The sequence below is a fragment of the Rhinolophus ferrumequinum genome, chromosome 6 (assembly GCF_004115265.2).
Source record: "Rhinolophus ferrumequinum isolate MPI-CBG mRhiFer1 chromosome 6, mRhiFer1_v1.p, whole genome shotgun sequence".
NCBI classification, from domain to species: Eukaryota; Metazoa; Chordata; class Mammalia; order Chiroptera; family Rhinolophidae; genus Rhinolophus; species Rhinolophus ferrumequinum.
In genome coordinates, this window is record NC_046289.1 from 81,296,592 (window position 1) to 81,310,524 (window position 13,933).

General features: G+C 34.4%; 1 protein-coding gene across 6 annotated transcripts in view; it reads left to right on the forward strand.

The window, feature by feature from the left end:
* Window positions 1-13,933, forward strand: part of AKAP6 (A-kinase anchoring protein 6) — a 453,949-nt gene that overhangs the window by 405,503 nt on the left and 34,513 nt on the right. For all 6 annotated transcript variants that reach the window (XM_033108067.1, XM_033108066.1, XM_033108071.1 and 3 more), the window contains one exon: window positions 1,764-1,979. In XM_033108067.1, the coding sequence (XP_032963958.1) occupies window positions 1,764-1,979 (216 nt within the window). The remainder of the gene's footprint in view (window positions 1-1,763; window positions 1,980-13,933) is intronic.

A 13,933-nucleotide genomic window follows, 5' to 3' on the forward strand; every position in this document is an offset into this window, starting at 1 on the left:
TTTGGTATAAATTGAATAATAAAATTCCGAGTCATATTTTGCCATAAATAGAGGTTTGGGAATTTGTCATTCACCTTATTTAAAATTCAGAAATATTAAAGGTACAGGGTTTTCTCATTACCGAAATAATAGAATTCCAGCTATTACTGAGGTAGGGTTGTTTAAATGGCTATAACATGTATTATATCAATAAGTGGAACATCTGTAGGAAATGTCCACCTGCTGGTCTCCAAGCACATTTCAGTGAAGTGCACTTAATCATTTTAAGACGTCTAATGAAGCCTTATCTAGATTAACATTTTAAGCACAAATAATTTTAGACATTAAAACTCTCACACTAAAAGAAATTGCATTATCTTGTTTACCCTTGTTGATTAATAAGCAATCTGTTAACTGTTAGAGTAGTCCAATTGTGGCAGTAGAAGGAGATTAGTAATTCAGTGATGTTTGTGGATATAATCATCATTTCTCCTGAAGGCTTTGAATTAGAATATCACTTACACACTATCCGTAGGCAAAGAAAAGATATAATATTTTTAGACATGTGTATCCACTATTTTGCTTGAATTGTTCAGCTTAGGGTCACTGCAGCAATACAAATGCTTCTGGGGGCAAAATACTATTTGGATACATGCATATTCTTCTTAAATAGTGTGTCTGTTAAAACAAACACAACAACCAACAGATAGTGCAGTAATAATCCGAAATCCTAATTTCTGTTTTCAGAACACTACTGCTTTGTTAAGCAAGCTTCGGAAGAGAAATGTTGTTTATCCTTTTTTCCCCCCAAATAATAGATTTTTTAAATACATATATACATATATATAATATATATATATATACATACACACATACATATACACACACACATATATATATGTATATATACACACACATATATATATACATATATACACACACATATATATATATACATATATATATACACACACACACATATATATATATATATATATATGGAGGTGCCAAAAAAATGTATACAAGTGGACACTTTGGTCAGCATTGCTCAAGCAGTAGTTCACCGTAATCAGAAGTGTCTGGATGTTGATGGTAACCACTTTGAGCACCTCTTGTAATTGCAGAAGTCAAACGTGACTTGTATTCATCTTTTGTTATTGGTATGTATTGAGTATTACAATTTTAATACAGTGTTCCTTTCTTATAATGTGTGCACTTCTTTTTGGCACCCTCAATACACACACACACGTACACACATACACAGGTGTGTGTGTTTGTGTGTGTGTCTGTGTGTATCTCAAAATTCTTTGCAATCTTATTTAATGTATTCTCAGCCAGTAGAAAACTAAACCTTTTGTTCAAAAAAAAAAAATCTAAGAGTAAATTTGGAAAAAATTCCTTTTGGAGGACCTTCCTGTCTTTTGTTTTTCCTGTGACTGTGAATCAAAGCATGTCATCCGTTTGGCATTCATATGAGTTAAATGCTTTATTTCATTGAATTATCAATCGCTAATCACCTAGGTGTAAGGTGGGACTCAACATTTTAGATGGAGAAATCTATGAAAAAGGGAAGTGGACGGGGGTGCAGCCCAATTCCCTGGCATAAGCTGGGTATCTGTAGGAGGCCTCCAATCTAAAGGCAACTGCAGAGCCCTTCTTGGTCAATCGTTCACAGTTAAACATATCACTACAATTTGAAATTATGGTTGGAGACTGTGTTTCCCGTCTTAGGGAACTCTGCCCCATCCACACTCATAATCGGTCTGTCCCTCTCTGTGTTGCAGTCCCTCTGTTGTGAGATCAAGCAGCGACGTCGCGGAGTAGCCTCCATCCTGCGATTATGTCAGCATCTCCTGGATGATGGCGAGACCTGCAATCTGAATGCAGACCACCAGCCCATGCAGCTGATCATCGTAAATCTTGAAAGAAGGTGGGAAGCCATTGTCATGCAAGCTGTCCAGTGGCAAACACGGCTACAAAGGAAGATGGGAAAGGAGTCTGTGAGTGATTATTATTATTTTTTTAAGCATAATGGTCTTTCATTTTACTCATAAAAAAAATTATTTCAGGGCTTAGAATATGTATTCACCATACAAGTGGTTTTGCTAGCTAAAGGGATAACTATTTCCAGCCACTGAATGAAATGCCATTGGTCATAACAGAGAGTTATTTGCCTACTAATAAGATGCATTTTAGTTTATCTCATTGTCTTTTTTAAAAAAAAATCACATGGATATTTTGCTTAACCTTGCCAAATGAAGCCATTAATTCTTTCAATCATTCCTTCACCAACAATATTCATTACCATACCCCATGAAGATTTTGCTAGAAGGTAGTTTACCACTCTCAGAGCATATGGAGCAATATGTACATTTTGCAGGTGAGGCAATGAAGTAAAGTGTACTGTTTACCTTTTTGTTATATGATATGAGTTAACACTATTTGCACACAGTCTCCATTGTTCCTGCTTGGAGTTCCTTCTGATAGAATTGCATCGCTGAGAACTAGCAAGTTTCTTCCTAGTGTTTTAATGCAGTGCTCAAGGTAGAGGGATCTCTTTTAGGAATTTTTCAAATTTACTGTGACTTTAAGCTGTAGCTAGCTGAAGAAAATATATGTGACTACAGTTCTTTTATTATAATATAGAATATGTACTTGTCCATAAATCCTTCCTATCTTTAAGGGAAAGGGTTTATTGATATGGTAATCAGATTGCATTTCCCCAAATGACCTTGAAGTCACTGTCTATTATTTAAGGCCTAATTCTCATGTTTGACTTACATAAATGAATTACAAACATACATACATGCATACATATATACATAGAATGGAAAGGATTTTTTTATATGTTTATATCATCAGTTCTATGTGTTTGGAAAGTTCAGGATTCAAAATCGAAAAATCAAATATAATAATCTTGCCATTGAAAAACAGACTCCTATGAATTGTAATTTTAACAAAGCCTTTATATTTGCTATTTGATGTGTTTGGCAGTAGAGACAGAAGGGACAGAAGGGACAAGGAATTAGTAAGTCTTCTCACTCTTTTTGCATCCCTAGCTATGTTGAGTCTAGGGCTGATTTGATCAATAGTTCCGTTTAATTGTTTTGAGCAGAAGTTGTTAAATTTCTTAAGACTTCCAAGTTATTAACAGTTCAGAGTTTATACAATTGGATACCTTTTCTTGACATGACCTGTTTGTTGTGAAGCTACTTACCTGGAATCTTGTCTTGTCTTTTCTTTCTTTTGTTTTCTTCTTTCTTTATTCTTTTCTTTCTTTTTTTTTTCTTTTGGAGTATTCAGAAGGACAGAAGAGGTTAATTTTTTATTCTATAGTTTGACGCCTCTGATCATGGTAGTGGCCATAATAAAAGTTATACAAAACCAGCTGCATCTGGAGAAGCTCCGACATTTTGGAAGTATTCAAACTATTTTGGAGGAGACAAAGATGGGGTTTTTGGGGATTTACTTGAAATCATGTGATCAGGGATGCTGGACTAGATATCTTCAGACTAGATGTAGACATTTTTATCCTACTTCTGTGGTAAAGGTACGCTTTAGCTTTGAAACCCCAGTTGCTTCTTAGAGGCTCAAACTATTACATAGAGGTAGATATAAATTGCAGATAGAGAAAAGTACCCCCTCTCTTTAGTTTGGCGGCTGAATGTATTGATTGTTAGGAATGATGAAGATAGCAAATAAGGTCCTCTGTGCTAAACAGGGTTGAAAATCACTGTCAAGAAAGGGATACAAGAGTAGAGAGTGGCATTAATGCAACAATACAATGAGCACAGGCTACTTCATTAAGTTGGAAAATGTTCTTGCTTCTGATCTCGGTTGGTTGGATGAAGAGTCTAAGTTGCATGGATGGACAGACAAGTATTGCACCAACATGGGAGGCTGCCTTTGCAGAGAATCTGAAGCCTGTAAGTGGACTGGTTGCTTCATCATACGAGGTACAATCAAAATTACAGTGAATGTTTAAATTTTTAAAAATTATTACAGTAAAAGACACATTGCCATGAATCCCCCTCCAAATACTCCCCCTCGCTTCAAACAGATTTATCCCATCATTTTTGCTACTTTCTGAAGCAGTTTTGGAAGTCCTCTTTCATGAGTGTCTTTAGTTGCACTGTTCTCGCTACCTCCATGTCTTGAATCGTTTTGGCTTTGGGGAAGAGCCAAAAGTCACATGGTGCCAGAACCAGTGAATAAGGTAGACGAGGACACACTGTGATGTTTTTATTTGACAGAAATTGCCATATACCAGAAGCAATGTGTGACATTCTGTTGTGATCATAAAATACGGTGTATGCTGCTGCTGAGTGCCATCCAACAGAAAGGCTCTTCCATTAGGGAAGCGGCTCCTTACACCATAGTAACAGTGTGTGACAAGTTTCAGCTTGTTCGGTGCAGTCAGTTGGGTGTGAGCTACGGTTGAGATAAGATGTGTTTTAAGGTATGCCATAAATCATCCTCCATCATGACAACGCTCCGTGTCACACATCGCTTCTGGTATATGGCAATTTCTGTCAAATAAAAACATTACAGTGTGTCCTCATCCACCTTATTCACCGGATCTGGATCGTGCGACTTCTGTCTCTTCCCCAAAGACAGAATGATTCAGGCCATCAGGGCAGCCACAACAGTGCAATGAAAGACACTCACGAAAGAGGACTTCCAGAACTGCTTCAGAAAGTGGCAAGAACAATGTGTTTGAAGTGAGGGGGAGTATTTTGAGGGGGATTAATGGCAATGTGTCTTTTACTGTAATAATTTTTTTTTAATTTAAACATTCACTGTATTGTTTAATTACACCTTGTATGTCCTTAGCCCTGTACCATCCCCTTTTTATGCACAAGGACTTTTACTGCTATATTTCTAGGGCCTGGGACATACTTGCCCATAGTTGATGTTTGATGAAACTTGTTAAATGATTGAGTATATGTTTTCATATAATAAATTTTGTTTCGTTTTGGCATTTGGTTTGGAGTTACTATATCTATATTAATTTTCAATGTTCTTATTCTCACTAAATGGCTTTGAGTGTTGTTATAATTCTATAACACTATAAGACCTTCCTGAGACCACCACAAAGATGCCTTTTGACCTTTCTTCTTATCTGATAAGGACAATGTTTCCAACTTCTTAAACATAATATGAAGTATCCAGTGGTATACTCTCTGTTCTTTAAAAGTTATTTCTGAAGGAAATTCTGAATGAAGTATTGGATAAAGTAGTTCTAAAATTGTGTGTTTGGTTAGAATTAGAGGTTTTGATTCTCTGTGTTACAGGATTTTCTTCATTAATCACTTTTGAAATAGCTTGTATAAGAGATGTCACCTAATCATCCATCCAGTGCTCCTCATTGTTCAATTTACATCTGTTGTGTGATGATTTGATTACTGTTAGTTTTCTCCACTGGTTGAAGAAAGTGTTCACACAGCCACTTTCTGCTCACCTTTGTATTCCCAAAACCCCACATATTACCAAGAACTTAATCGGTACTCCATAATATTTGCTAGATAAGGGAATTTTCTCTAAGTGACACTCTATAGTAGTCAATGTTAGAGATTCAGAGGTAAATAAGATACCCTCCCTCTCCTCAAAAAGTATACTTAGAAAGATAATACAAATATACAACTAACTATATTAAGTAATATTCATAGGTAATTACTGGCTTTAAGCTTACTGTTAATACTGACAAAATTATGGAACATTCAGATAAATGTATAAATGTCAATTAAACAAACATCTCTATTACCCCTAACTAGGTAAGTAATTAATATATTTATCTCATTTAAAAAAAAATTACAAGAAAGCAAGAGATCTTGAATTAAATTCTGGAGGTGAAAACAGATAAACCCCAAAGCATCTTTCTCCTTTATCATCAAGATTGGAAATTGCATAATCATCTGATACTATGCTTTGTACTTCATACATTCAAGCTCTTTGCCCAGACTTATTTTTGTTGATTTTGTGTTACCTATAAAATTGATCTCTGTCTATATTTTTCAAGCTTTAATTATAATTTTCATTTGAATCGTATGTTTTTCTTTTTTTATTTCTAGTCTCTTGCCTTCTTTCTTTATGAGCCAAAGAAGCTTGAACTTTGTTCCTTTGACTCCTTTCTCTGAGACAAATTATCAATACGAGGAATAAGAGACAGATACCACTACAGATTCTATTAATATTAAAAGAATATAAAGGGAATATTATGAATAATACAGATCAGAGCAGAAATAATTGAAAAAAGAAAAACAGTAGAGAAAAAATCAATTAAACAAAAAGCTGTTATTTAGATCAATGAAATTGATAAACCTCTAGCAAGACTGATCAGAAAACTACAGAATGATATCCCTTGTGAATATAGAGAAAAAGACTTTTAGCAAAATTTTATTAAATCAAATCAACTATATATAAAAAAAGATAATACATTATTATCATGTGATGTTTAGCCTAAAAATGCTAAGCTAGTGTAACATTTAAAAAAAAGTCAATGTAATTCATCATATTTACAGATTAAGAAAGGAAAACTATGATTATCCTAGTGGTACAGAAAAAGTATTTGTCACAATCCAACACCCTTCCTGATAAAAACTCAGAAACCTAAGAATAAAGTAGGAACTTTATTCTTCAACTTAATAAAGGACATATACAAATAATCTACAGCTAACATCATACTTAATGGTAAAAGACTGATTGCTTTTCTCCTAATACAGAAAAAAATGGCAAAAATGTCTGTTTTCACCATTTCTAGTCAACATTGTACTGGAAGTTTCAGCTGATGTAATAGAGCAAGAAAAAGTAATTAAAGACATGATACTTGGAAATTAAGGAGTAAAATTATCTTTACTCACCGACTCCATGATCCTTTACGTAGAAAATGCTACAGAATCTCCAAAAAAGATCTTAGAGCTAATAAAGGAATTTAACAAGGTTCTAGAATACATGATAAATATACAAACATAAATTATATTTTTATGTACTACCAATGAACAATCAGAAATTAAAATTAAAAGCAATATTATTTATAATAGTGGCAAAAACATGAAGTGTTTAGAGATATATCTAACAAAAATATGTTAAGACCTATACTCTGAAAACTGCAAAATATTGCTGAGAGAAATTAAAAAACTAAATAAGGGATGAACTATACTGTGTTCATGGATCAGAAGGCACAATATTATTAGGATATCAATTCTTCCCAGATTTATTTGTAGAGTCAGTATAATCTGAATGAAAATCTTAGTAATGTTTTGGTACAAATTTATAAGCTGATTCTAAAGTTCATATGGAAATGCAAAGGAGCTAGAATAGCTAAAATAATTTTGAAAAAGGTGAATAAAGTTGGAGGACGTACATATCCTGATTTTAAGACTTAGAGTAAAGCTACAGTAGTCAAGAGTATTGGTATCAAGACCAAAAATAGATCAATGGAATAGGATAACTATTTCAGAAATAGAGCTGCACATAAATGGTCAATTAATTTTTGACAAAAGTGCAAAGTCAATTCCAAGAATAGTTTTTCAACAAGTGACCCTGGAATAAATGAATATCCATATGAACAAATATGAAATTGAACTATTTATTGCACCATATATAAAAATGAAGTCAAAATGGATCATAGACCTAAATGTAAAATGTAAGAAATCATTTAGCAAAAAAATATGTAGGGTAAAATCTTTGTGACCACTGGAAGAGTTATAAAGGGTAATGAGGAAGCTTTTTGGGGTGACAGATATACAAGATCAGACAATTAAGTCCTCCAATTCATCCTAGAAAAAGTGCTCCACACCTTATTGCTGAATATTCCTACGGTCACCTTTGAAGTACTCCCCTTTGGAAGCTATGCATCAATGCCAGCACCTGATCCACTCTTCAAAACAATTTTGGAACTCTTTCCGAATGGCCAACAGAGTTGTCATCATACTACCCTTGATGTCCTGAATGTCACCAAAATATCTTCCTTTCAATATTTCCTTTATCTTCAGGTAAAGGAAGAAGCACTGGGGGCCAGATCAGATGAGTAGGGAGGGTGTTCCAATACAGTTATTTGTTTACTGGCTAAACACTCCCTCACAGACAGTGCCATGTGAGCTGGTGCATTTTTGTGATGCAAGAACCATGAATTTTTGGTGAAAAGTTCAGGTCGTCTAACTTTTTCACGCAGCCTTTTCAGCACTTCCAAATAGTAAACTTCGTTACCTGTTTGTCCAGTTGGTACAAATTCATAACAAATAATCCCTCTGATATCAAGAAAAGGTTAGCCACATCGTTGCAACAAGTTCATGAACTTAATTGTCAGACTTTGTACTTATGATCTTGATTTTAATGATGGTTTTGTGAGTGTATTTTTATGTCAAAACATATAAAATTGTACATTTTAAGTTGTGAAGTATATTTTATGCCAATTATATCTCAGTAAAACTGATCGTAAAACACATGGGCATATACGGAATTTTGCATTGTTACAAATGAGTTGATAGATTACCCTGAAGCCTGGCAGTGAGTGTCCTTGCCTTTCAAGTAAGTAAATAAAAATGGCGATTCCTTGTGAAGGAAATAATAATAATAATAATAAAGCAGCTAACATACTTGGCACTTAACATGTGTCCGGCACTGTCTTAAGTAATTTACATATTAAATCATTTAAGACTCTTTAACAATCGTATGATATGACGAGGTCTAACAATTAAGTTCATGAGCTTGTTGCAAGGATGTTGCTAACCTTTTTTTGATATCAGAGATATTATTTGTTATGAATTTGCACCAACTGGACAGTTAACCAACTTTACTATTTGGAAGTGCTGAAAAGGTTGCGTGAAAAAATTAGATGACCTGAACTTTCCACCAACAATTCATCACGACAATGCACCAGCTCACACAGCACTGTCTGTGAGGGAGTTTTTAGCCAGTAAACAAATAACTGTATTGGAACACCCTCCCTACTCACCTGATCTGGCCCCCAATGCTTCTTCCTTTACCTGAAGGAAATATTGAAAGGAAGATATTTTGATGACACTCAGGACGTTAAGGGTAATACAAAAACAACTCTGATGGTCATTCCAGAAAAGTAGTTCCAAAATTGCTTTGAAGGGTGGACTAGGTGTTGGCATCGGTGCATAGCTTCTCAAGGGGAGTACTTCAAAGGTGACCATAGTGATATTCAGCAAAGAGGTATGCAGCACTTTTTCTAGGACTTTAAGTTCGTGAACTTAATTGTTCGACTTCGTAGATGTACTATTATCCTCTCAATTTTACAGAACAAAAAATTGAGGCAAAGAATGTTTCAACAACTTGTCTAAAGTTAACAAGTTTGTAACTAGTCAGTCATTCAAACCTAGGCATTCTGTCTCTAGCTTCAGTGTCCTGAATCGACACCTAAATTCTCTAAGATCAAGTCTTCTTTAATGAAAAGAATGGAGCATGTGCAACCACTTTTTGTTTTAATCAAGTAAATAACAGGACCTTTATAAATACAAAGTAAATGTATTGGATTTTGAAAATAGGTAACCTCATTTTCCAATACAATTTAGAAAATTATGGATTAAATGTCTTCATTATCACAGGTGATATATTAATTGCCCCAAATTAACCATATCTCAGTGGGTTAGGAAAAGCAGTCATTTCTTATGTGCAGGTTAACAAAGAGGAGTAAGCAAGCTTTTTCCCTTTTAAAGTGCTAGGAAAATAGAGAAGAGAAAATTTGGGCTGCCTTGTGAGTCAGTTGACCACTTAAGCATTTTCTCAAAGTACTGGGGGTTTCTTATTAAATTTACACATGCTTCACAGAAACTCCTGACTTTCATGGAATTTGTATTAAGAAGACCAGTTTTCCAGCATTGATTCGTTTGTATCACCAATTAGATATCTTTTTTCAGATGCCAACTCAAAAAGAAAAATCTCTAACAGTCAGGTTCAGTTTGATACAGACCAGTTCCCTCTGGGGAATCCACAAAGTTACTAACACAAGGAGATGGCATACATTGTGAGGAAATGTGTTCCGCAGTGTATTTTATTTTTTCATGTTAATTTTATTTGTTTGATTGTCTGGCAAAGATTCTTCTAAGAAGCCAAGTAGTGTACGAATCACTGCTTGGATGTGTTACTTGCTAGCAGTATTGAACATGTACTATGTATGTCCTAAATCACTGGGTTACCATTTTTCAAACATCATCTCAGTTAATCTTGATAACAACTGTAGATGAGGAAACTAAATTTTGAAAGATTGAGTAAATTGCCCAACGTCATAGAGCTAATAAGGCAAAGAAAATCTGACTCCAGTACCTTAAGCTTTTTCAGCTCTTAAAAGGTTTCTTGATATAATTCCTTGCCTTTTTTTTACATCCAAGACCAATTTGGTTGGTTATAATATCCTGTATTAATGATTTATAGTCTTAGTTTTCCTTTTGATTAGAAACTGCCTGGGATTATTTTTTGAATCGAATAAAGGAAGAATCATACAAACAATTTACAGCATTTTCTATTAGGTGGCCAGCCCTAAGAATTTTTGCATAGTGTGTTAAAGAATAAAGACTCCAACTAAATTGGATTTAGTTAGAGGATTCCATTTGGAAGTAAACCCAATATTTCCCTCCACTCTCTTCCACTGGCTTTCAGGTGAAGAAAGAGTTGGATTCCTTGGGAGAAATATGTGGATGGAATTAAGAATGGGCTTCACTGGGAAAAATGAACAAACCAAATGATGAGAAATCAATGGATAATAATAATAATAAAGAATAAGTTAAGTCAGAGGAAAAAAGTTTCTATTGAAAAATTGAAGTTTGAATAATACTTTGAAATTTAGACTTCAGCATGTATTGTTATGAATTAAATACTTTGGATACGGTCATCATGTATCATCACTCAATATTTGTTACTTCAAAAGTATTTCTAAAAGTAATAAGACGAATTCTGTGTAAAACTCTCTTGAGTTTGCTATTGATTACAAATACAAAAAGAAAAGGAAAAATGACCTGATAATTACTAGATGGGTGAAGCTTAGACAGAAAAGTACTTTCAAAATGTTGCGAATACACGGCTCTCGGGGTGTTGATGTGGAAATAAAGTCTGGGACTCTACCATAGATAGCCCTGCTCGGTCCGTCTTTGTACAGTACAACTCCTTTCTCTCACAGCTTTCCCAATTCAGTTTCTTCTATCATCTGCAGCGTATGAACAAATGCTGTACCTCTTTGGAAATACTGAAACTAAATCAAGATATAAACTCATAAGTAAAAGGATGGAGAATTTTCTATAGTTTTCAGAAATCTGAGAATGTGATTTTTTTAATAAAAAGTAAACCGGGTAAAGACATAGGGATCATACTCAGAAAATGAAACTGGTCTGACAAAGTGTCAAATTACACTTATTGATGATGTCCTCAACTAACGTCCTAATTCACTCCCAGATTTTTATGGAGAAATGCCCAGAAGTCATTCACAATGACTAGTCATTCACAATCACTAGCATTGAGTGTGAGGGTGTGTGGAGAGACAACAACAATGCATACAACAATCTATGACTTGTTTCCCACAAACACCAGGAGTGTCCACATTGGGAAACACAATATGCTGTAACCATTTCGGAGTGCTCTTACCTTCACATTCATGCTGTGGAAAGATCGCTGTAAAATACTGTTATGTTCATACTATACGTTTGTAAAGTACTCAGTACAGCCCTACTTAGCTCTTCTTGAAACCCGAACCTTTACCTAAAGAAGAAGAAACCTTTTTCTTTACTACCTCAGTTTCCTCACCTGTCTTATTCATCACGTAAGGCCTCTGAATGGTTCCATCACTATTTTCTTAGTTAGGAGAATTAGTTATCAGTAGCAAGCATATCGTAGTTGCTTTTCAAACAAATGTTTTAAACGTAAATAATCTGGATTCCTTTGAAATACCTTTATTTCAGCAAGTGTGCCTTTGAATCCTTGGCAAATTTAGGGTTTTAAGTTTTTAGTCTTCACACAAATATATATTTTTCCTTTTGCCCTGCCACTCCAGAGCTCTAGCATTGAAAACAGAACCTTGTGTTCAGAAAACCCCTGCACATTTTATTGGCCTTGAAAGTATGCAACACATCTAGCCACATAATTGAAAATAATAAGGCCACGATAAATGGGATGGCCCCAGGGTAAAACACCCAAGGGATTCAATTGGTGTCACTTTGCATCAATGTCCATGCATCATGGTAATTGAGGTAACATAACCAATTACCACATTTTAATTAGAGTTCTAAGAACTTGTGAAAATTTGCCATGATGAGACAGCTCACTTTAAAAAAGAGAAGAGAAATATAGAAAGAATGAAAGAAATGGGTGGAAAAAAAACCCACATATTACATTATTTGGTGATGCATTTTGAGAAACCAACTATTTTAAACTGCTGTGTTGGGACTAAAATAGTAGCATTCTCACCATAATATGACTGATGATATTAGAAATTTATGACCAGAGAAATTCTCTAGAATGTGGCCTTGGCTTATAATTTCCTTTCCCATCTAAGTGTTTCTCACCATCGTAACTTGGGGATTCATTCTGTTTTAAGTCAGTGTCTGAACACACTGACACATTATTAAATTACTTATTTCTCTGCTCTGGTTGCCAAACAAAAATAGACCAAAATTCCACCCCCCTTTTTAAAAAAATTGAAAGCAGAAAGAATTACTGCATTTAGAAAATAATTTTGACTTGTGGCAATTATTTTTATAAGTCTCGAGTTCAAGTGAAAAACCTCCTGTAAAATTTTAGTGCTGCTACATAATCAAGTAATTATGTAATTACGTGTACTTAATTACTTACAAGAGAGATGGTTGTTAAAAAATCTTTATACATGTCAAAAACAGCTTTCTTCTTTAGAGTATTTCTAACCAATCTTCAAATACCAAAAAGCTCTTTTAAAAGTAATTTCTAATAAATTTATTTTTCTTTCATAAATCCGTCACCATTTTTCTTCAGATGTATGAAAGTGTATTATATACAGCTCTACATGCCCTACCTCCTGTTTCCAAAGTAGCCAAAGGAAATGAGGAAGGAAGGAAGAAAGAAATCAAGGAAGGAAGAAAGGAAGGAAAGGAGGGGAAGGGAGGGAAAAGGAAGGGAAGGGAAGGAAAGAAAGAAATGATTTTAAATTACAATTGAAGGGCTTGATTTTAAATACAGCATGCATCCTTTATGTGAAGATTTCCAGTAGACAGAATAGATTGTCAAGGGAAGTGGAGGAATTTACTTTCCTGGAATATGGCAATAGAATTTGGTGACTGAGAGCCTGGGCCAGATTGTGCTACTTAGTTATGTGATTGTGGAAAATTATTCAATTCTATGCCTCCGTTTCTTCGTCTGTAAGATGGAGATAATAATAATACCTACCTCAGATTACGTGAGGTTTAAATGAATTAACAGGTGAAAAGTTCTTTGAGCAACTCCTGCCACAGAGTCAATATATGTTAACTTCTGTTATCATTTATGTTATTACAGGGACCACATCTTATTTATTTTGGTAATTGCCTAGAAATTAATGCATTGCTTGGCATACTAGGCAATTAATATATTTTTGATTAATAAACACATGAACAAATGACAGAGAAATGAATAGTTGAGGAAATCCTGTCTCAAGTGATAGATTCCATGGTTGACATAACTACCCATCCTTATCTTTCTTTCCAGCCAGAATTGGCCAAAACTAAACCAGTTGAATTAATTCTAGATACACCCCTCTCAGCACTGGTTGATTTAATTGATTTTCTTTATTGTTCTCCTATCTTCAGTTTTATTGATTTTTGGTCTAATTTTTATTATTTCTTTTCTTCTGCTTGTTTTAGGCTTAAGTTGCTCTTTTTTTTTCTTTTTCCTGTTTCCTAGAGTAGGAGCTTAAGTTGTTGATTTCTAGATCTCTTTTCTAATATATTTATATTTATATAGCATTTAATGCTATAAATTTCCCTCTAAGCAC